Here is a 21602-nt window from a genome sequence, read left to right as displayed (position 1 = left end):
TTTTGGAGGAAATAGAGTCAGCATATGAGGATGTGCTCTACTTCACCGAGGTACGTTGGCTCAGCAGGGGAAACGTCTTGAAGAGGTTTTTTGAGTTGAGAGCAGAAGTGAAAGCCTTCATGGAGCAGGCTTGGATGGCTGTTCCTGTGCTAAGTGATCCCAAATGGCTCATGGACTTAGCTTTCCTTGTTGACATCACACATGAGTTGAATGTACTGAACAAGAAATTACAAAACCAGGGGCAGCTTGTCAGTGCTGCCTATGACAACGTGAGATCATTCTCCACAAAACTTGTGTTATGGAAAGCCCAGCTCTCTCAGACAAACCTCTGCCATTTCCCAGCATGCAAGGCACTCATGGATGCAGGCACACCATTCAGTGGTGAGAAGTATGCTGATGCCATTGTGAAGCTACAGGAGCAATTTGATCACAGGTTTGCAGAGTTCAAGACACACAGAGCCACTTTTCAAATTTTTGCCGACCCCTTCTCCTTTGATGTGCAAGATGCCCCTCCTGTGCTTCAAATGGAGCTCATTGACCTGCAGTGCAGATCAATGAGCTTATTTGATAGCTTGTTTGTTTTTGTTGTTTTTTTTTAGTTTTTTTTTTTAGCTTATTAGCTTATTAGTATTCCATCTTGTCATAACAGAACCTGGTGTCCCCTTTTTGTCTCACACTGTTCGTTTTTGTTCCTGCACTTGTACTGTTACCTGTCTTGTTTTGATCACCTGTATATATAAATTAAAAATTTTTTTTAAAAAAAAGATTGAGGACATTGGATCTGTTGTACTTTTTTTTTTTGGAATACTTGCGGCCCAGCCTCACCCAAACTACCTCCAGCGGCCCCCAGGTAAGTTGAGTTTGAGACCCCTGATCTACATACAATACCCCATAATGACAAAGTAAAAAAGGTTTTGTAGAAATTTTTGCAAATTTATTAAAAATAAAGAACTGAAATATTGCATGTACATAAGTATTCACACCCTTTACTCAGTACTTGGTTGAGGCACCCTTGGCAGCGATTACAGCCTCAAGTCTTCTTGGGTATGAAGCTACAAGCTTGGCACGCCTATATTTGGGGTATTTCTCCCATTCTTCTCTGCAGATCCTCTCAAGCTCTGTAAGGTTAGATGGGGAGCATCGCTGCACAGCTATTTTCAGGTCTTTCCAGAGATGTTCAATGGGGTTCAAGTCTGGGCTGTGGCTGGGCCACTCGAGGACATTCACAGACTTGTCCCGAAGCCACTCCTTTGTTGTCTTGGCTGTGTGCTCAGGGTCGTTGTCGCGTTGAAAGGTAAACCTTCGCCTCAGTCTGAGGTCCTGAGTGCTCTGGAGCAGGTTTTCATCAAGGATCTCTCTGTACTTTGCTCCATTCATCTTTCCCTCGATCCTGACTAGTTTCCCAGTTCCTGCCGCTGAAAAACATCCCCACAGCATGATGCTGCCACCACCATGCTTCACTATAGAGATGGTATTAGCAAGGTGATGAGAGGTGCCTGGTTTCCTCCAGACGTGATGTTTGGCATTCAGGCCAAAGAGTTCAATCTTGGTTTCATCAGAACAGAGAATCTTGTTTCTCATGGTCTGAGAGTCCTTTAGGTGCTTTCTGGCAAACTCCAAGCAGGCTGCCATGTGCCTTTTACTGAGCAGAGGCTTCCGTCTGGCCACTCTACCATAAAGGCCTGATTGGTGGAGTGCTGCAGAGATGGTTGTTCTTCTGGAATGTTCTCCCATCTCCACAGAGGAACGCTGGAGCTCTGTCAGAGTGACCATTGGGTTCTTGGTCACCTCCCTGACCAAGGCCCTTCTCCCCCGATTGCTCAGTTTGGCTGGGCGGCCAGCTCTAGGAAGAGTCCTGGTGGATCCAAACTTCTTCCATTTACGAATGATGGAGACCACTGTGCTCTTTGGGACTTTCAAAGCTGTAGAATTTTTTTTTGTACCCTTCCCCAGATCTGTGCCTTGATACAATCCTGTCTCGGAGGTCCACCGACAATTCCTTTGACTTCATGGCTTGGTTTCTGCTCTGACATGCACTGTCAACAGTGGGACCTTATATAGACAGGTGTGTGCCTTTCCAAATCATGTCCAATCCATTGAAATTATTACAGGTGGACTCCAATCAAGATGTAGAAACATCTCAAGGATGATTAGTGGAAACAGGATGAACCTGAGCTCAATTTTGAGTGTCATAGCAACGGGTGTGAATACTTATGTACATGCAATATTTCAGTTTTTTATTTTTAATAAATTTGCCAAAATTTCGACAAAACCTTTTTCACTTTGTCATTATGGGGTATCGTGTTTAGATTGATGAGAAAAAAAAGGAATTTAATCCATTCTGGAATAAGGCTGTAACATAACAAAATGTGGGAAAAGTGAAAGGGTGTGACTACTTTCCGGATGCACTGTATATATGTATATAGTATATGTAGTGTATGTATATATATGTGTGAGTATGTGTGTGTGTGTGTGTGTGTGTATATACACTCACTGGCCACTTTATTAGGTACACCTTGCTAGTACCGGGTTGGACCCCCTTTTGCCTTCAGAACTGCCTTAATCCTTCGTGGCATAGATTCAACAAGGTACTGGAAACATTCCTCAGAGAGTTTGGTCCATGTTGACATGATAGCATCATGCAGTTGCTGCAGATTTGTCGGCTGCACATCCATGATGCGAATCTCCCGGTCCACCACATCCCAAAGGTGCTCTATTGGATTGAGATCTGGTGACTGTGGAGGCCATTTGAGTATAGTGAACTCATTGTCATGTTCAAGAAACCAGCCTGAGATGATTCGAGCTTTATGACATGGCGCGTTATCCTGCTGGAAGTAGCCATCAGAAGATGGGAACACTGTGGTCATAAAGGGATGGACATGGTTAGCAACAATACTCAGCTAGGCTGTGGCGTTGACACGATGCTCAATTGGTACTAAGGGGCCCAAAGTGTGCCAAAAAAATATCCCCCACACCATTACACCACCACCACCAGCCTGAACCGTTGATACAAGGCAGGATGGATCCATGCTTTCATGTTGTTGACGCCAAATTCTGACCCTACCATCCGAATGTCACAGCAGAAATCGAGACTCATCAGACCAGGCAACGTTTTTCCAATCTTCTATTGTCCAATTTTGGTGAGCCTGTGCGAATTGTAGCCTCAGTTTCCTGTTCTTAGCTGACAGGAGTGGCACCCGGTGTGGTCTTCTGCTGCTGTAGCCCATCTGCCTCAAGGTTCGACGTGTTGTGCGTTCAGAGATGCTCTTCTGCATACCTCGGTTGTAATGAGTGGTTATTTGAGTTACTGTCGCCTTTCTATCAGCTCGAACCAGTCTGGCCATTCTCCTCTGACCTCTGGCATCAACAAGGCATTTTCGCCCACAGAACTGCCGCTCACTGGATATTTTCTCTTTTTCGGACCATTCTCTGTAAACCCTAGAGATGGTTGTGCGTGAAAATCCCAGTAGATCAGCAGTTTCTGAAATACTCAGACCAGCCCGCCTGGCACCAACAACCATGCCACGTTCAAAGTCACTTAAATCACCTTTCTTCCCCATTCTGATGCTCGGTTTGAACTGCAGCAGATCGCCTTGACCATGTCTACATGCCTAAATGCATTGAGTTGCTGCCATGTGATTGGCTGATTAGAAATTTGCGTTAACGAGCAGTTGGACAGGTGTGCCTAATAAAGTGGCCGGTGAGTGTATATATATATATATATTATTGTTCATTCGTGTGTGCGTGTGTGTGTGAGACAGCACACAGGGCGTGTGTGATGCGTCAGTGCAGTAGTACTGGGGTAGTAGTGCTTGTACTTAGTGCATGCTGCTTCTGCTTGCTACTTTCTGCTTTCAGCTACTGCCTCCAGCTAGCCCTCTTGTAGGGGATGAAAAGAGGTGCCGAGTGCGTAAGTCTCCTCCTGCCGGTACATAGCCTCTCTGTCGTCAAGACTCCTGTAGTGCCTCCTCGTGGCCACACACGGTAATTGGGTACTTTGCGGTCTCAGGCCAAACTGTAGGGATTTTGGAGCAGCAGTGGGCCCCAGAGAGAAGGCGCGCAGGCCCACCGGTGTGTGGACATGCCCTGGCGTCTCTCAACCACTGCCCCAGCTATGGGCTAATAGCAACTAAGTCCTCAACGGCAGAGCGGGCAGAAGATGGTGGCTGTGAGGACCACCACAACGGTCGCAAAGGCGCAAGAAGGCTGCAGCAAAGAAGGGCCCCCAGTTGTCTTGGTCTCCATGCCACTGGATCCTGGCCTTTCTATGCCAAGGACTGTGTGGAGGCTGTCTGTGCACCAGCCTCCCCACATTAAAAGATTCCATGCACAGGCGTCCTCCCGAAAGGGAATCAGACTGTTTTATTGTTTATTCATCTGACATTCATGCCAAAAAAGCATACTGAAATTTAAATTGAGAGAGACGACAGGGAGAAGACAAAAGAGCTCGGAAAATCAAATCAAGGGTCCCGCTCCTTTTAGGAAGTCATTTTCCAGGCCTTTTCAAGGACATTTTCCATGACTTTTGCTTGGATATACATGACAGCTATTGTTCACAGCGGGCCATGTTAAACAGTATTATCTATCAGTAGAACCCTATCAGTCTCTAAATGGACTGTGTAATTTTCAGCTGGTCAAACTGCCAAAGCTTCAAATACTGATGTATAAACTCCGCCACTAAAAATATGCAATTTATTACTTAACTTTATATGACCTCAGCAAGGACAACTGACAAATTTTGTAATTTTTCAGGTGTTTCCCAAAACTAAAAAACCTGGAAAGCTAGTCTATGAAGTTCCAGGTTTTTCAGTTTTTCCATGACAGGTGTGAACCCTGAAAATAAATACCAAATACCTGTCTAGTGTACTGTACATTAGGCTTCTCTTTATGTATCTAAGATGAATGTGCATGAGTCATTTGTCATGCGGGTGTTTCCTACATCTGTCACCTCAGTCTCTCTTCTCCACCCACCTGACATCACCCCTTCAGAGACAAATCCCCCCATCCATCTCCCAATGCACCCCCCTTTTACACAAACTATCGCTTGTCTCAACTAACAGTGAGTTTGTTCCATTCACTTCTCTGTACACTGATATCGCCACAACTTGGGCGCTGGGGGCTTGTCAGTAATTTAGCATTGAACAGAGATGGGAGTTGACATAAGGTGCCTCCGCAGTACATGCTCTGACACACACTGACATGCAGCGAGTTGAGACCAGCATAGTAACACCAAGCAGATGGCTTCAGAAGGTCAGAAGCCCTTGCTAATGACTGTGCATGCATCTTTGCAGGGGTGTTTTCATGTGTGCATTTTTATGTGTGTGTGTGGGTGTACGTGCACATGCGTGTGTGTGATTCCCTACCAATAGCTTTACTGTGAGTGTGAAGTCCAAAGCCCTTTACCTTCTCTTTTCATTTACCAGTTTTTATTAGATTTCAAGGGCATTTCGTTAGTGTGCTCCTCTCCAGGGATCATGGCCACTGATTGCCTGTAAGCGCACAGGACTGTGTGTGCACAGAGGGAGGAGGAGGAGAGTGAGGAGACAGAGATAGGAGGAAGCAAGGTAGAGAGCAATAGGCTGAGGGAGAGCGAGTCAGTCAGATGGAGGAGAGCGAGATAAGGAGGGACACGAAAGGAAAGACGAGAGAGAGAGAGAGAGAGAGAGAGAGAGAGAGAGAGAGAGAGAGAGAGAGAGAGAGAGAGAGAGAGAGAGAGAGAGAGAGAGTACATTGTTCTTGAGGGGGCTGTACATTTTGACTGCCTCCGGCCCACTGGAGCACAGAGGTGTTGTACTGTGTTTGTGTATTTGATGGATAGCCCATGGCCAGAGTGCATTAACTCTCTGCCATATTGGTTGCAACTCAGCGGGAATGACACTGGAAAGCCGGAACGGGATTTAATTGCAATCAGGGAGCTGCCTCCATCTAACCGTGGACAAAGAGCAGGACGCCGCAACGGTCTCAGAACACATCCATCTCTCTGCGAGTGTTGAACAGGCCTGGAGTCCAGCTCAGGCTGAGAGCTATTAATCTCTCGGGGAGTGTTTAAGAGGCCTGCTGGAGGAGGGGTGTGGACAAACTGGGCAGCTAGCCAGTTTAGCTAACGTCATTGCTCACATGTTTACTGAGTGAGTACACTGCTGAGATTTGGCCCAATAATGTGAAGAACTTAGAGCGTGTGAGGTAAGTCTGTGTGTGTGTGCTAGTGTTGCACCTGAGGATGAAGCACTGTGGGTGTTTCTCCTGCAGCATCATGTGGTAGGCTCTCTCTGCTGAGGAGAAAATGTGTGGAGGCAGAGAGGAACACAGACGACCCGTGGCGCTCAGGTACAACTGGCTCACCTGAAAGAAAGAAAGAAAGAAAGAAAGAAAGAGAGAGAGAGGGAGAGAGAGAGAGAGAGAGAGAGAGAGAGAGAGAGAGAGAGAGAGAGAGAGAGAGAGAGAGAGAGAGAGAGAGAGAGAGAGAGAGAGAGAGAGAGAGAGAGAGAGAGAGAGAGGGAGAGAGAGAGAGGGAGAGGGAGAGAGAGAGAGAGAGAGAGAGAGAGAGAGAGAGAGAGAGAGAGAGAGAGAGAGAGAGAGAAAGAGGTGGACAATAGCATGTCCCAGTTAAGAACCCTGGATTACAACCTTATGTAACATGAGTCAAGTCATACGGCACAAAGGATGAAGTTCCAGCTACTTTGTGAAACTACTCCGGGTATACTTTTGCAGACTCGTGCATGTGTCTGTGCATTTGTGTGTGTGTGTGTGTATGTGTGTGTGTGTGTGTCACAGTGTAACCAAATCCACCAATCCAGTGTGACAAAGATACCAGTTGGGTGTTAACTGGAAGTTGTAAAACGTTGTGTCCATCTAAAGCCATCACTAACACACAAAGTAAACAAACATGCTTGCAGAGGTTTCATTACATTATGACCTTTAACCAGTAGGCCCATTTGTACTTAAGGGCAACCAGGTTTTTGTTGATCGCTGGTTCACATACAGTGCCCTGGTTGAGTTTATCCCTAAGACGCCAGGACACAGTTTAGCGGTTTTGCCCATTGGCCCCGGAACCATGTGTTCCCGCACAACTTTATCTACCGTGACTACCACCTCTGTATTTCTCTTTAATTTTCCAGCGTCTGAATCCAACATACAAGAGGGAAGTGGACTGCTGGACTTCTAAATTGCAAAAGAACTCAAAGCACAGAAACCCAGTCTGCGTGCAACACGACAGAATAACAGTCCAGAAGTTGTCCATTTTCCTACACATCATTACAGCGTCTTTTGCGCAGTAATAAAACAGAAAAGTCACCAAATCCCTCCTCTGAAACCCTCGCAGTTCAGTCCGGCAGATGTGTGCTGGAGATCAGGTTGGGGATATGCCGACAACTGTACAGAAGGAGAGGGAGAGGCTGGACGTGAACCCCCTGACCAGAGTGGGTGACAGACGTTCAGCACATCACACATGTTGCGGCATATGTCCTTTCTCGCTTTGCCCCCCGTGCCCCCTCCAGGATGAGCGGGCTCGATGCCTGGAGCAATGCAAGCTCGCAGGTTGGAATGGGACGGTCTCATCACAGCAGGAGGAGGTGTCTCCTCCTCGCCATCCAGCCCCCACCTGGTCCATCATGGGCACGCTTTCAACTGGCATTAAGGCACTGGGTGTTGAGCCAGACACATTGCAGTCTCCATTTTCCTTGCACAGCAAACACAGTGTGATTGAGAGCCTTTGGACTGAGCCATAACAAGGCCTGGACTGAGGACAAACAGAGGACTCTGTTGCCAAGTGAAACGGTCTAGATTTAAAGGGACATTTTGCCGCTAATAATCTACACATTCAGTAAGGGCTGGTGGTCTATCTAGTCTTAAAACTATATCCACTTCGGTGCAATTCATTTTGACAGTGAAGTCGACATTATCCTACCAAGAGAGCGGTTCCACATTGCCTACATGTACAAGTGTGCATTGCGCACGAGTTTCTCCATAGCAGTGCTTAGAAAATGAACATCCCAGCCAATCCACCTTTCTAGATCTTCTGCAATCAACTCACGTCAGGGGATGGTGCAGGGGATGGTGGAAGCGAGCCACTTTACCATAGTGTGCTATGGCGACACACAGAACATCAGCAAGTATTGTGCACAATACAGAGATGCTACCAATAAGATTAATACATGGAAACAAGGGTAAAAACTGGCAAAATTTCCTTTAAAAGGACATATCTACAAGATACTGATTAATAGCTCAACATGAATAAATAATGCGATAGTTTTGTTGGGAAAGTGGGAAGTTTTTCCACTGACATCAGTGGGAAAGCCTTTAACCGTGTGGGTTATATCTAAAAGTGCTTAATGATGAATTTCAGGGAAATGTTTCTTCCTCCCGAAATATAAAGGATTTTAGCAAATATATTCATTCATTCATTCATTCATTCAATCTCTATATCCATTTGATCCAAGTTCAAGCCATAGGGGGCTGGAGTTCTTCTCAGCAGGTATTCACTGGGTGCCAGACCAGAGGATATCCTGGACAGCCTCCAGTTCACCTGACCTGTCTTTGGTCTATATAGAGGAAACGAGAGTAGTCACCGTAATAGGGACAACATACAAACTCCACACACAAAGGCTGGAATCAAACCCGAGACCCTTGTTCTTGAAGGCAGCAATATTAACCACCTTAAAGGAAGAAGAAAATCACAATTTTCAACATTTTCTGTGTGTTTTTATATATATATATATATATATATATATATATATATATATATATATAGTGGGTATAGTACTCAATTAGTATCCAAAATACTGAGCAGTCTTCTGCGTGTCTCTGAAACACCACTGACATTTTGTGGAAGTGTCCGCCAATGGCATCACTGGAAGACAATCCATGAATCGGCATCTTTATATGGCATTCGTTGGCGTTGCCTACTACAGCTGTATGCTATTACAGCCTTGGTATTCACATTTTCTCAAACAATGTAGGTGGCCTATTCTGGTGAAGCCCACTAAAGGTGGCAGCAAATCATGAAGCAATGGATGTAGTTTTCACAGTCATGGTTTGTCCTCCTGTGATATCACTGGTAGACACAATTTGAGCTGTGTTTCAGAGACACACAGAAGACAGCCCAGTATTATGGCTGATAAGGGAGTGTTATCCAACAAAACACGCACGCATGCACACACACACACACACACACACACACACACACACACACATACATACATCCATCCATTCCATCCATTATCCGAACCACTTATCCTGCTCTCAGGGTCGTGGGGATGCTGGAGCCTATCCCAGCGGGTCATTGGGCGGCAGGCGGGGAGACACCCTGGACAGGTTGCCAGACCATACATATATATATCAACATGGATACAGGAAAAAAGACTTTAATACATATCAATACAGGCCTGTTTCGTGCGTCTTGCACTCATCAGCTGCTAATACACTCATTTAACACTCATTTAGCAGCTGATGAGTGCGAGACGCACGAAACAGGCCTGTATTGATATGTATTAGTCTTTTTTCCTGTATCCGTGTTGAGATTCCGCTCCTCATTAGCCTGTTTCATGCCATAAGCACTCATCAGCTGTCAATAGTTATTGAAAATAAAAAATGAATTAAAATTAATTAAATAATTTATTGACAGCTGATGATTGCTTATGGCATGAAACAGGTTTGTACTGTCTCATAAAGAACTTACTTGACTCACTGGATTTTATATACACACACACACACACACACACATATATATACACATATACACACACACACAATGTTGAAAATCTTGATTATTGTTTAAGAGACAAAAGGGCTGCAAAACGCTTTGCTTTTTAAACTAGTGTGTGTGTGTGCGTGAGCGAGTGAGCGAGAGAGAGAGAGTTTTTGAATAAAGAATGTGTGTATGAATGAGTGTGTCCCAGGCCTGATACTTTAGACCACTCTCTCCCCTGGCTGGTGCAGAGTCAGCCTCGCACTGTGTATCGCTGACGGGAAGACTGCATTATTTATCAGCCACATCAAGGTCTATTTCATCCATCCATGCACTGCTAATGATACACACAACCCACCTCCCTCTCTGAGAGTATAACCCACTATGCACAGACACACTTCATACCATGTAACATAATATTTTAAAGAGCAGAAAATACGACTTAGATGCAACGTTAGTAGAGTAGCAGAGCAGATGCTTACCAAAGTGGAGTAGATGGGCAGCTCTTTGTTTGGATTTACAAGCAGCAGAATGTGTCCGATATAGGTCTAAGAAGAAGTGAAGAAAAACACTAACGTTAGCTGAGCCATGCATACTTTCCACCCTTTCGGCGTTAAGGTCAGGGAGCGAGTCAAACATCTGTTAAATGTTTATCCTCTGGCCGTGAGGATGTTTATCCCTCAGCTTCAACACACCGCCCGAAGGAGAAACGATGAAGGCGATGTCATTCTGAAACACTGATAGCCCGGAGCTCACACCAACACCAGTACCTCCAGGGAGGAAGGCCGGTGACACACATTGTTCGGAAAAGATCAGTCTTCTCCCCATTCATTCCTACACATCAATATTCATAATAATCTACACTACCGTTCAAAAGTTTGGGATCACCCAAACAATTTTGTGTTTTCCATGAAAAGTCACACTTATTCACCACCATATGTTGTGAAATGAATAGAAAATAGAGTCAAGACATTGACAAGGTTAGAAATAATGATTTGTATTTGAAATAAGATTTTTTTTACATCAAACTTTGCTTTCGTCAAAGAATCCTCCATTTGCAGCAATTACAGCATTGCAGACCTTTGGCATTCTAGCTGTTAATTTGTTGAGGTAATCTGGAGAAATTGCACCCCACGCTTCCAGAAGCAGCTCCCACAAGTTGGATTGGTTGGATGGGCACTTCTTTGAGCAGATTGAGTTTCTGGAGCATCACATTTGTGGGGTCAATTAAACGCTCAAAATGGCCAGAAAAAGAGAACTTTCATCTGAAACTCGACAGTCTATTCTTGTTCTTAGAAATGAAGGCTATTCCATGCGAGAAATTGCTAAGAAATTGAAGATTTCCTACACCGGTGTGTACTACTCCCTTCAGAGGACAGCACAAACAGGCTCTAACCAGAGTAGAAAAAGAAGTGGGAGGCCGCGTTGCACAACTGAGCAAGAAGATAAGTACATTAGAGTCTCTAGTTTGAGAAACAGATGCCTCACAGGTCCCCAACTGGCATCTTCATTAAATAGTACCTGTTAGAGCCTGTTTGTGCTATCCTCTGAAGGGAGTAGTACACACCGGTGTAGGAAATCTTCAATTTCTTAGCAATTTCTCGCATGGAATAGCCTTCATTTCTAAGAACAAGAATAGACTGTCGAATTTCAGATGAAAGTTCTCTTTTTCTGGCCATTTTGAGCGTTTAATTGACCCCACAAATGTGATGCTCCAGAAACTCAATCTGCTCAAAGAAGTGCCCATCCAACCAATCCAACTTGTGGGAGCTGCTTCTGGAAGCGTGGGGTGCAATTTCTCCAGATTACCTCAACAAATTAACAGCTAGAATGCCAAAGGTCTGCAATGCCGTAATTGCTGCAAATGGAGGATTCTTTGACGAAAGCAAAGTTTGATGTAAAAAAAATCTTATTTCAAATACAAATCATTATTTCTAACCTTGTCAATGTCTTGACTCTATCTTCTATTCATTTCACAACATATGGTGGTGAATAAGTGTGACTTTTCATGGAAAACACGAAATTGTTTGGGTGATCCCAAACTTTTGAACGGTAGTGTATATTCATAATCATAATCAGAAATACTTTATTCATCCCCGAGGGGAAATTGGAAAACCAATAAGCAGGTGATATCTGTATCATCACGAGGATATGCTAATCCGGGGTTTGGCAACCTATGGCTCGCATGCCCATGATGGCACGCGAGGCCATCAACAAGGGCACATGGAGCAATTAAATAAAAATAAAAAAAATAAAATACTTTTTTATAAAAAACATTTTTAGCATAAAATGTAGCCTAATGGTGAACTAAATGAACAATTCGATTTAACATATTGAAACAATTAATTAGTCTCAAAATACACCATTATTTTTGACAGCAAGAGTGCACACAGCTGACATATCCTTCTGATCAGCCCATGAGCACAGCATTACAGCAGTAGCGACAACGTAGCATAGCTAGCTAGCTAGCTTTTTTCTTTTATGTCAAGAACAACGGATGATGGCAGAAGCAATACTGTCTAATATTCTCCTCTTTCAGCCGTCTTGGACAAACGAATTTGGATTTTTTTTCACAAAAGGACCAAGTTGTGTCCACTCTGCTGTGAAAATGTTGTGTGTCGAACTTAAAGTGTAAAACATCGTTTTGAAACAAGGTACGAGAAACACTCCACATATAAGGCTGATAAAGCAGAATCAACCAAGAGGGCAGTGGCCCCAGTACGGGAAGCAAAGCAATGTGTTTACAACCTGACGTGCCTCCGAAAACCAAGCTACAGAGGGCAGCTAGAAAGTCGTACCGTGCATTTGCTTAACACGGGAAGCCATTCTCTGATGGAGAGAATATAAAGGAGGCTTTCCTCAGCAGTTCACAGGTCATATCTGATGGGTTACCAAACAAAGACACGATCATCGACGGGCTCAGACAAATGACCGTATCTGTGAGAACTGTAGACAGACGCAGTACAGACATGGCTGAAAATGTAAGACACCAGCAGACTCCTGCATTGAAAGATGCGTCAGTATTCAGCGTAGCTCTTGATGAGAGTGTTGATGCAAATGACCTTCTACATCTCACAGTGGTTATTACGACAAACAAGGGTCGCACTATATCGGTAAGACTGAATTAATTTTCTTTTCTGCTGTATTAATTTTTATACACTTGCTCAAATAATATTAACAATAACAATAATAATAATGACAATAATAATGTGTGTGTGTGTATAGAGAGCGCAGATTTTTTGGCTTGCGAAATCTAGACTGGGCGGCAAGCAGCAGCAGTAAATAAATAAATAGGTAAATGTTCATTATGAAAATAAACTGGCACTCAGGTCTGTAAACTTTTTTTTTTGAACTTGGTACAGGACATCCAAAAGGCTGCCGATCCCTGCGCTCATCTAATGGCAGGGGAAGGTGAGGAAATAGTTCTGTGTAGCATCGACAACCTGACCGATAACCTTTTTCCAATAAACACACCAAATCTGTGCGCACACGCACACACACACACACCCGAGGCCATTTAGACAATATCTGCCAATCCGCCTACATCTGACCCCTTCAGATAAACTGCTAACCTTCTGCTTGCTTCTCACTCACACAGTCCCCGAGGCTGCTCGGAGGCGAACAGCTTACACCGACTCCCCTGAGAAAACACTGGCAGTGTTAACACCATGCTGTCCTGTCCTTGAGTCCACACTCAAGGTTAATGGTTTGAGCAACTCCCCCTTGCCTGCAGACACCGGCTAAAGTCCAACTTGGTGTTTTATCACCAACGTTTCCAGTGCCGCCTTAACCTGATCCTTGAACCGTGAACCACTTGAGCAGCACTAAGTGTGCCGTTTTCATCCGAATGCCGCAATTGTCCAGCATCATGTCTCAAACAATAAACTGTCATCCTCGTCTCCTGAGTTTCATATTTGTCTCCAACTCCCCATGGCTCTCCTCCGAGGTTTGGCTGGGTAGTGGTCCTCCTCTCCTGGCAGAAGGCAGCAGACCCCCCTCATCAAAGCCCCATTCCTGATTGCCCTGCTGGGAACATATGGACCGTTCACTGCCTTTGTCCCGTCCCTTCATATTCTTCCCCACACGTCTCGGCTCCCCTCAACCCTTCTGCATCGCTGTCCTGCATCACCTTCTCAAGGTCAATTATGTCTCCATCAGCCGCAGAGATGGGAGGGTCCAGACGAGGACAGACTCTTCCCGAATCTGTCGACATGGAATAAACTGAAAATAAAAGTCACTTACGTTTAATTTTGATCAAACTGACTTCTATTCTCACTCGTTTGCTTGGGTCAGATAGTTACGACATATCTCATAACCAATTTCTGGCACATTACATCCCAAACACTTCTCAAGATAAGCTTCAGAGGGGAGCTTGGTTTTATCTGTAAAGCTCACCGTACTCGGGAATGACACCCGAGTTTTTTTTTTGGGGAATATATTTGACAGTAACAAATTGGGACAGAGTGTGTAGTGATTTGTCCAAGCCATGTTGGGAGGGCAGAAAGAATGCATCACACTCAGTTCAGATCATTTAAATCAATCCCTTTCCTCTTACTAACACAGACAAGAAATGGGGAGGGGTGGCAACAGTTACACTTTTTTTTGCATGTGTGACACGTTTCAGGACAAAAGTACTATCTATGTGACATGTAAGCATTTCAGGACTGCATAACAATGGCACAGGTCAACCAGCAGGGGTCCAATTTTGGCAGATGGATCATCGTTGCTTGCAAGATTTCTTCGAGGACTGACGTCTTCCATTGAAACGGAGCCATATATTTCAGTTTAAACTTAAAAAAAAAAATCGTATTTACTGTAAGTGTGCCGTTCCTGTTCCATTTCTTTCTCATATCTGTCCACCCTGAACGCCCCCCCCTCATATCCTGCCCGGGCCGTGGTTAATTGCACTGTCCGTCGCCCATCTGGGCTTCCATAATAACGGACTATTTGAACCGCTCTACAGAAGAGAGAAGGCACTCGGTGGGTCTGCATTGATCTGGCACCCGTCTTTATAGCGCTCAGCCCCCTGAGGAGAGGTACACACCGGGCTGGAGAGTTAGAGAGGAGAAAATGAAAGGAGTGTAATGGATGAAAACCAATGGAAGCGATGGAGATGGAGATGAAGCCTTCTACTCCTGAATATACTTATGGATTTTTCTTTCTAGTCTATCAAAATGGTATTGATTCAACAACTTGGGGAAATTGTCACCAACGTTGGGCTTACGTATGTAATTTTGTGTGTGTGTGTGTGTGTGTGCATTTTGGAGTTTAAGTGTATATTATATCCATATTTAAGTGTCTGTGTGTGTGTGTGCCCAAGTGTGTTTGTTTGTGGATGTATTCATAACCCCCCCCCCCCCAAAAAAATGCTTTCCCATTCAGGCCACTACTTGGGTCTGTGCCCCTGGGCCCACAGCAAAGAACTGACAAAATCACAATGAAGTAAGGCTACTTGTACTACTAGTACTATTTTTGGCTGCTCCCGGTAGGGGTCGCCACAGCAGATCATAAATACTCCACTTCTAAAATAACCAATTGGCCATGAGAGAGAGGAAATGCGATTCAGCCCCAGATAAATACACAACCACATGTCAGAGACAAATAAAGACCAGAGATGCAAAGAAATTTGATTGCAACCGAGCTGTCTGCAACACTGACACAGGCCACATATGTGTAATATTTACAACAGGGAGGAAGGAGGCAGTTAGCAATACACAGAATATCCATCCATCCATTATCCAATCCACAACCCCAAGGATGGACTAACCTGGGGCTCGAACCCAGGACCTTCTTGCTGTGAGGCAACTGCGCTAACCACTACGCCACCGTGCCGCCCTTACACAGAATACGATATCACAAAAAACAATTCAGACAACTGACTAATCCGATGCACTATACTGTCAGTGGTCACGGTAGAAGACACCAGGCTAAAGCATCATATAGTATCTAGTGGCCTTTTCCTTGCTATGTCATCAGGAAAATCCAAGGCGAGACCAAGCCAAGTCATCAAGGGCAAAATTATTTATTAACCAGCTAAATGAGCTATTAGAGGGTTGAGTATGTTTGCTGTCATTGAGGTTATTAAGTGGGCACCTTCCCTCACTGATGTCTCATTGAGTAATTTAATATCTCATTCAGTAGGCCCATGACAATTTAAGACAGCAGTCACACTGGACACCTTTTAATACCAGTTGCCCGATACTTTATTTTTTTTTTTTTTATAAAAGCCCTGATCCAATCCATGCATCCAATGATTGGATGCATTTTGGGCAGTGAGCGGCATCTTGCTAGGTATCCACAGAATCATCTGTCAATCATGTGTGACAGCGTTATCAGTAAGTGAATCAGCTACACAACCCTACTAATATGACATCATTACCTTTTTTAACAGCTACTACTGCTACTCAATCAACATGTCTTCTTTTAATACCTAAACTACTATTTATTTAGGTTCCCAAACTTTTTTTTAAAAAAAAGATTTTTCCACCCTTTTCTCCCCAATTTTACTTGGCCAATTACCCTATTTTCCGAGTTCCACCCCCTCTGCTCATCCAGGGAGGGCTGCAGACTACCATGTCTCCTCTAATACCAGTGGCGTTGCCAGCCGCTTCTTTTCAACTGACAGTGAGGAGTTTCGCCAGGAAGACGTAGCACATGAGAGGATCACAGTATTCCCCCCAGTTCCCCCTCCCCCCTGAACAAGTGCCCTGATTGACCAGAGGAGGCGCTAGCACGGTGACCAGGACACATACCCACATCCAGCTTCCCACCCTCAGACACGGCTAATTGTGTCTCTAGGGAGACCCGACCAAGCCAGAGGTAACACGGGGATTCGAACCGGCAATCCCTGTGTTGGTAGGCAATGGAATAGAATATGGAATAGACCGGGTGGCGACTCCACATGTATTGGAGGAGGCATGTGGTAGTCTGCAAGCCTCCCCTGATCGGCAGAGGAGGTGGAGCAGTGACCAGGTTGGCTTGGAAGGGTGGGGTAATTGGCCGGAAACAATTGGGAAGAAAAAGGGGGAAAATTCCAGAAAAAAAAGAAGAAAAAGGAAACAATTAGAAAACCGTGCCCTCGCTGCCAAAAATGTGTCCAATGAGATTATAGCCCGAGAAGACTCAACAGTCTATTCCTGCATCCTGGCACCAACCACCCCCTTCTCTGGGTGTGTGTGCTACATACAGTATATAATTTGTGTGTCAAAGTGAATGCCCATGCTGTGCTCAATTGTGTCTCACAGGTGCACGGTATGTGTGAAGTGATACCAGCATTGCACACTAATCCCAAGACCACACTCATCACCTCATTAGGAGTAAACAAGTACAGTGGCCTAGATACCCCAAAGGCAAAGAGACAATGTGTTTCTGTGTTTGTTTGTTTTGCTTTTCGGTGTGTGGTGTAATGTGTAACGTAGCTTTAATGTGGAGTTGGGTTGTTTGTCTTTGCCTACAGTACGGTTGCATACTAAAGAGCGAGAGGGACCAAAGATGCTTACGTAGATCTGATCGTTGCCAAAGCGCTTCTGCATCTCGTAGAGAAGGCTGCTGTCGGTCAGCTCACTGAGGGACGCCAGGTCATCATTGGGCGCCGGGGGCATCAGCTTTACCTGCAGACGAAACGGCAGTTGCTTGACTCACGAATGTGGGACATCTTAAGTGCAAGACACCAAAACCACTCTGCAACTGTGCACCTGCGGGAGTTTTACATAATACACGTGGATGCTTCATGCTATGTGCAAAATAACCTATGGGAACACAGTCTTGATTTTGCTGTTGCGAAGTGCAAACATAATCCCTCCTCTCAGTGCAATTCACACACCAGGGGAACATTTTGACAAAGGTGTGAAATCTGTTTTCTTAATCCATTAAGGCGCAACCTGATTTCTGAGCCCAAGGATAAAAATGATGCACCCAAATTAGAATGGCTGTTACTCTTGAACACCTTTGAATATTTGCATAATCACGGAGTCTCCAGAAAGGTAACCCTTTGTAGCTTGTTCCTTAAGTGTCAGATTTAACCTACAATTTTACTGATATGGAGTTGCAGAAGTGTAAATTGAGTTTTATCTTTACCCATAAGAGATATCATTATTTGAGTGAAAATAACTTCCTTTAGCTTCGTCACTTGAGTCATGACTAATGGAGCATTTGCAGTAAGTCAAACTAGTTGAGTCTTCAAATTTGATTATACAGCACAGCATTATGAGCATTTTACATTGTTTTAGCTTTGGATATGCATAGACGGATCTCCAAAATGCCTATTTAGAGTCTCCAAATGACCACTTTGTGCCACAGGATGTTATATTTTTGTACCATTCCTCCTGTAGGGGGCCGGTGTGTGTAATAAGGTTAAATAACTCTCCTGTGAATCTGTGACGCATTTCCTTTGTGGTGTAAATACATCATCATTTCTTACCTGTTCAAGTTTATTGGCACCAGAGCTGAAGGGCCCATCTAGGCCGTTGTCCTGGGATGGGTGTCGGCTCAACCCCCCACTTGCCTCCCTGAACATGGCGCACTTCTCCAGCAGACTATCCCGCTTAGAGATGGGCAGGCCAAGGGGGTTCCTGAACAAGATGTCAGGAAAACAGTGGGGACACAAACATATTTGAAAGAGATGGTGGCGAGAAGTCAGGTAAAAGCGATATGAAAAGAGTGGCGACAGAAACTTGTTTTTGATTTCACAAACTCTCTGCGGAGTCTCTGCAACACAGACGGTGACCATGGATGTTTTAGACTCACAGGTTCTTGACAGGGGTGGTGAGGTCATGTGATCCCCCATCATAGCGTTGGTCAGTGGAGGGCAGAGGAGCAAATGGGTCCTTCAGTCTCTGGAGCCAGCACTCCTCCGCCTTCAGCAGCATGTCAGCTATGGGAACTGATGCGGCAATGTCTGGGGACGTGGCACAAGACATGAGCCCAGTAAAATCAATGAAATGTAAGAGAAAAAAAACGGCAACTTTAGAAATACCATGCCTTCATGTAGATAACTATACAGCACCCAGTTTGAAATCAATGCACTGAAGCTCTGAAATTGATTAAAGCAACCTTTCTCACCTTAAAATAACAGCTTCAAAATCAGTTTGAAGGTACACTGACCTGTGATAGGGAGAATGGTGCTTCTTCATTCCTGCTCTGTGCCCAGAGAACCTGTTCTTACACTATGTAAGTTGGGCTGAGCGGGTACCATCTCCCCCGAGGGATATTTTTTTTCCTATGATGGCAAAGGCATAACCTGCCCTACTCTGCCTCGGATTGGCTTGCCCCCATATTCTTACCCTAACTCTAATCAATCTCACTCACTGTAGCCTTTGCGGTGTGTTCAAGTGCAACTTTTTGGCCCAGACGGCAGGCGACATGAGGCGACGCAACAGTCGGCCTTCGTTGCTGCTAGTTGGTTTGGTGTGTCTTGGCCCTTAGGAAAAAAAAAAGTCACTTGCAGGAGGTCGTACCAGCTCAACCCTGGCTACATAGTGGAAGAACAGGCAGGTGTTCAGGGCGTGGAATGGGAATGAAAGAGGCACCATTCTCCCTATTACAAGTCAATGTACCATCAAAATGATTCTGAAGCTTTTATTTTAAGGTGAAAAAAAATTGCATAATTTGGCTTTAAGAGGAAATGTTTTTGACACCACTTGACAGGTTCGATTTCACTGTCAGTCCTGACCGCCTCCCTGTCAGACAACTGTTTCAGTCAGCGAGTCTCTCAAAATTGAATTTTCATTTAAAAAAATTCTAAACTCTACCCCCCAAAAATTTTAAAAACCAAGATCTTAAGATAAAAAAAAAAAATCCTGATACTTTGAGCCCCTGAGCACTCAAACACAGCAAGATACCCCCCCCATTCATACCATAGTGTGGCCCAGCTCACTGTGATAGTAATAAATATCAAAAAATGAAAGAAAGAAAAAAATCACAAAGGAAATCGAAAAAAATTACACTTTCTGAGCTCTCAAATACAGCGGGGTATTTCCCACTGTTGTATACCCCCCCCCCAACAAAAGGGGCAGAATGTGAACCTCACTGTGGATCGATCCAGCTGTGCTTAAGAGACAGGGGGAGTTAAGATCCCCCTGTCTGTATCTGTAATGAGGTCTAACAGGGCACAGGGGAGGGGAATGGCTTTATCCTGTCTTTTATTTCTGAGTAACTGACAACCCCCCAGGCACCCATTTCTATCTCTATCTGTCCTCCAACTCCTGTAGAGAGGAGGGGGCTATCGGTGAAGAAGAGGGGGATTGTCTCTTCTGTCTCTTGGAGCTGGTCTTCAGTCTTGGCTGAGTTAAGCTGGTCTGGTAGCGTGGGTTATTGATTAAGGTCGGAGCGAGGTACACGGCGGTGTGATCAAACCACAATAGGGAGTGTTCGGGAGGGAGAGGCAGTTACGATATCCACCTCCACCATGGAGAGGTGAACCCATCTCCACAACCTGGCCTTTCATCCCTTCCTGACAACACGCCATGCTTCAATCTGCAATAATTAGACAGCTTTATTTAGCATTCAGTGGGAATCCTCCATGCCATACTGGTTCCAGCTGAGGTTTTCTTAACGGCTTCCTTTCTCCAACTGCCCCCCATAATATATGTTTAGAGGTACAATCCTTAATTCAAATGTAAACCAAAGGGTCACCCTGCTACAAAGATACAAAACAAGAGGACTGGAACCTGCCTTTTATTAAGCAACCATTTAACTGACAGGTAGAGTTTCTAATCTTTTCTGATGCTGCACGAGGTTTGTTCACATCAGTAAAGGTGGCAAAGACTGGGGCAAAACAGGCCCATTCAATTACAACTGGCTGAGAAAGACACAAAATTCTTATTCTTTTATCTATAACTCAATTATGCATGTAAATATACCCACATTTTCTAAGTTCAACTAAATCCCATATTGAGCCTTTACAGAAGTGTCCCAAGTCCTACATATCCATCCCCCCCATTAAATTATTTACTCTCCCCTCGAACCCATGCATGCCACTGTCAACACAAAACGAAATCTTTGGCAAACCCACACACGTTCATGAAGCCCGACCATGACAAATATATTTAATCAGAGGTCTATCTTGTTAGTGTGGACACGCTCCAGCGTCTTGTATTTGTTTATAAATTACACAATAATAACGCCATTGGCTCATGACAACCTTCCCTCATGTGCATTAGAGTTTAATCAAATCAGCCCCTCCCGCTTACTGCTAACACCTTCAAATTAATCTGTGTGTGTTCCTGTTTGTGTGCCAGCGATGGGTAGGTACCAGTTTTATCTTTCTTTGCTAAAATATGTTTTTTTCAGGGGGTCAACACACACACACACGTGTACAGTAGTGCTGCAACTAACAACTATTTTGATAGTCGACTAGTAACCGATTAGTGGAACGATTAATCGACTAGTCAGATACTGAATCGCACAAAACAATAGCTCTTGTCATTGACCATCATGTTTAGTATTGACTCGGTAAGGGTAGTCGCTTGCTGCGGTGTACACGTCTGCTTCTTTTGCATAAAGCCATCCAATGTACCTTTACTCTTTTTCGGAGTCGGACTGCATAAATTTGATTAAAAAAGACATTTGTCAGGCAAAAGGGTAACATTACTTTTTTTTTTTTTTATAATTTTATTTCTGATTTTTCCCTTTTTTCTCCCAATTTAGTGGCCAATTGATCCCTATTTTAATTCAAACACCCACCCTCGTATTGCATGCGTTCGCCAACTGCATCTCTCCGGCCGGCAGTCTCGAAGGAAAGCGCCTCCCCACTTTCGTGACAAGGCGAATCCAAGCCGAACCACTGTTTTTCCGACACACACAGAGACGCATTCACATGACGAACCCAAGCCGACTCCGCCCCCCTCCCGAAGACAGCGTTGCCAATGATCGCTGCTTCATCGAGTCCGGCCATAGTCGGATCGTAACATTACTTTTT

The 21602-nt window shown here is 44.6% G+C and overlaps 1 protein-coding gene across 1 annotated transcript in view; it reads right to left on the bottom strand.

Moving 5' to 3' along the window:
* The window catches only part of myo16 (myosin XVI), a 166004-nt gene that overhangs the window by 79135 nt on the left and 65267 nt on the right, over positions 1–21602 (bottom strand). Inside the window, exons 8-12 of the mRNA XM_056289920.1 lie at positions 18431–18581; positions 18105–18255; positions 17185–17295; positions 10168–10233; positions 6215–6342 (exon numbers count right to left, since the gene is read on the bottom strand). Of these exons, the coding sequence (XP_056145895.1) occupies positions 6215–6342; positions 10168–10233; positions 17185–17295; positions 18105–18255; positions 18431–18581 (607 nt within the window). The remainder of the gene's footprint in view (positions 1–6214; positions 6343–10167; positions 10234–17184; positions 17296–18104; positions 18256–18430; positions 18582–21602) is intronic.

Source organism: Lampris incognitus, chromosome 11 (genome assembly GCF_029633865.1).
Source record: "Lampris incognitus isolate fLamInc1 chromosome 11, fLamInc1.hap2, whole genome shotgun sequence".
Lineage (NCBI taxonomy): Eukaryota > Metazoa > Chordata > Actinopteri > Lampriformes > Lampridae > Lampris > Lampris incognitus.
The sequence above is the reverse complement of the archived record's forward strand: the minus strand, read 5'-3'. Positions and strand labels throughout refer to the sequence as shown.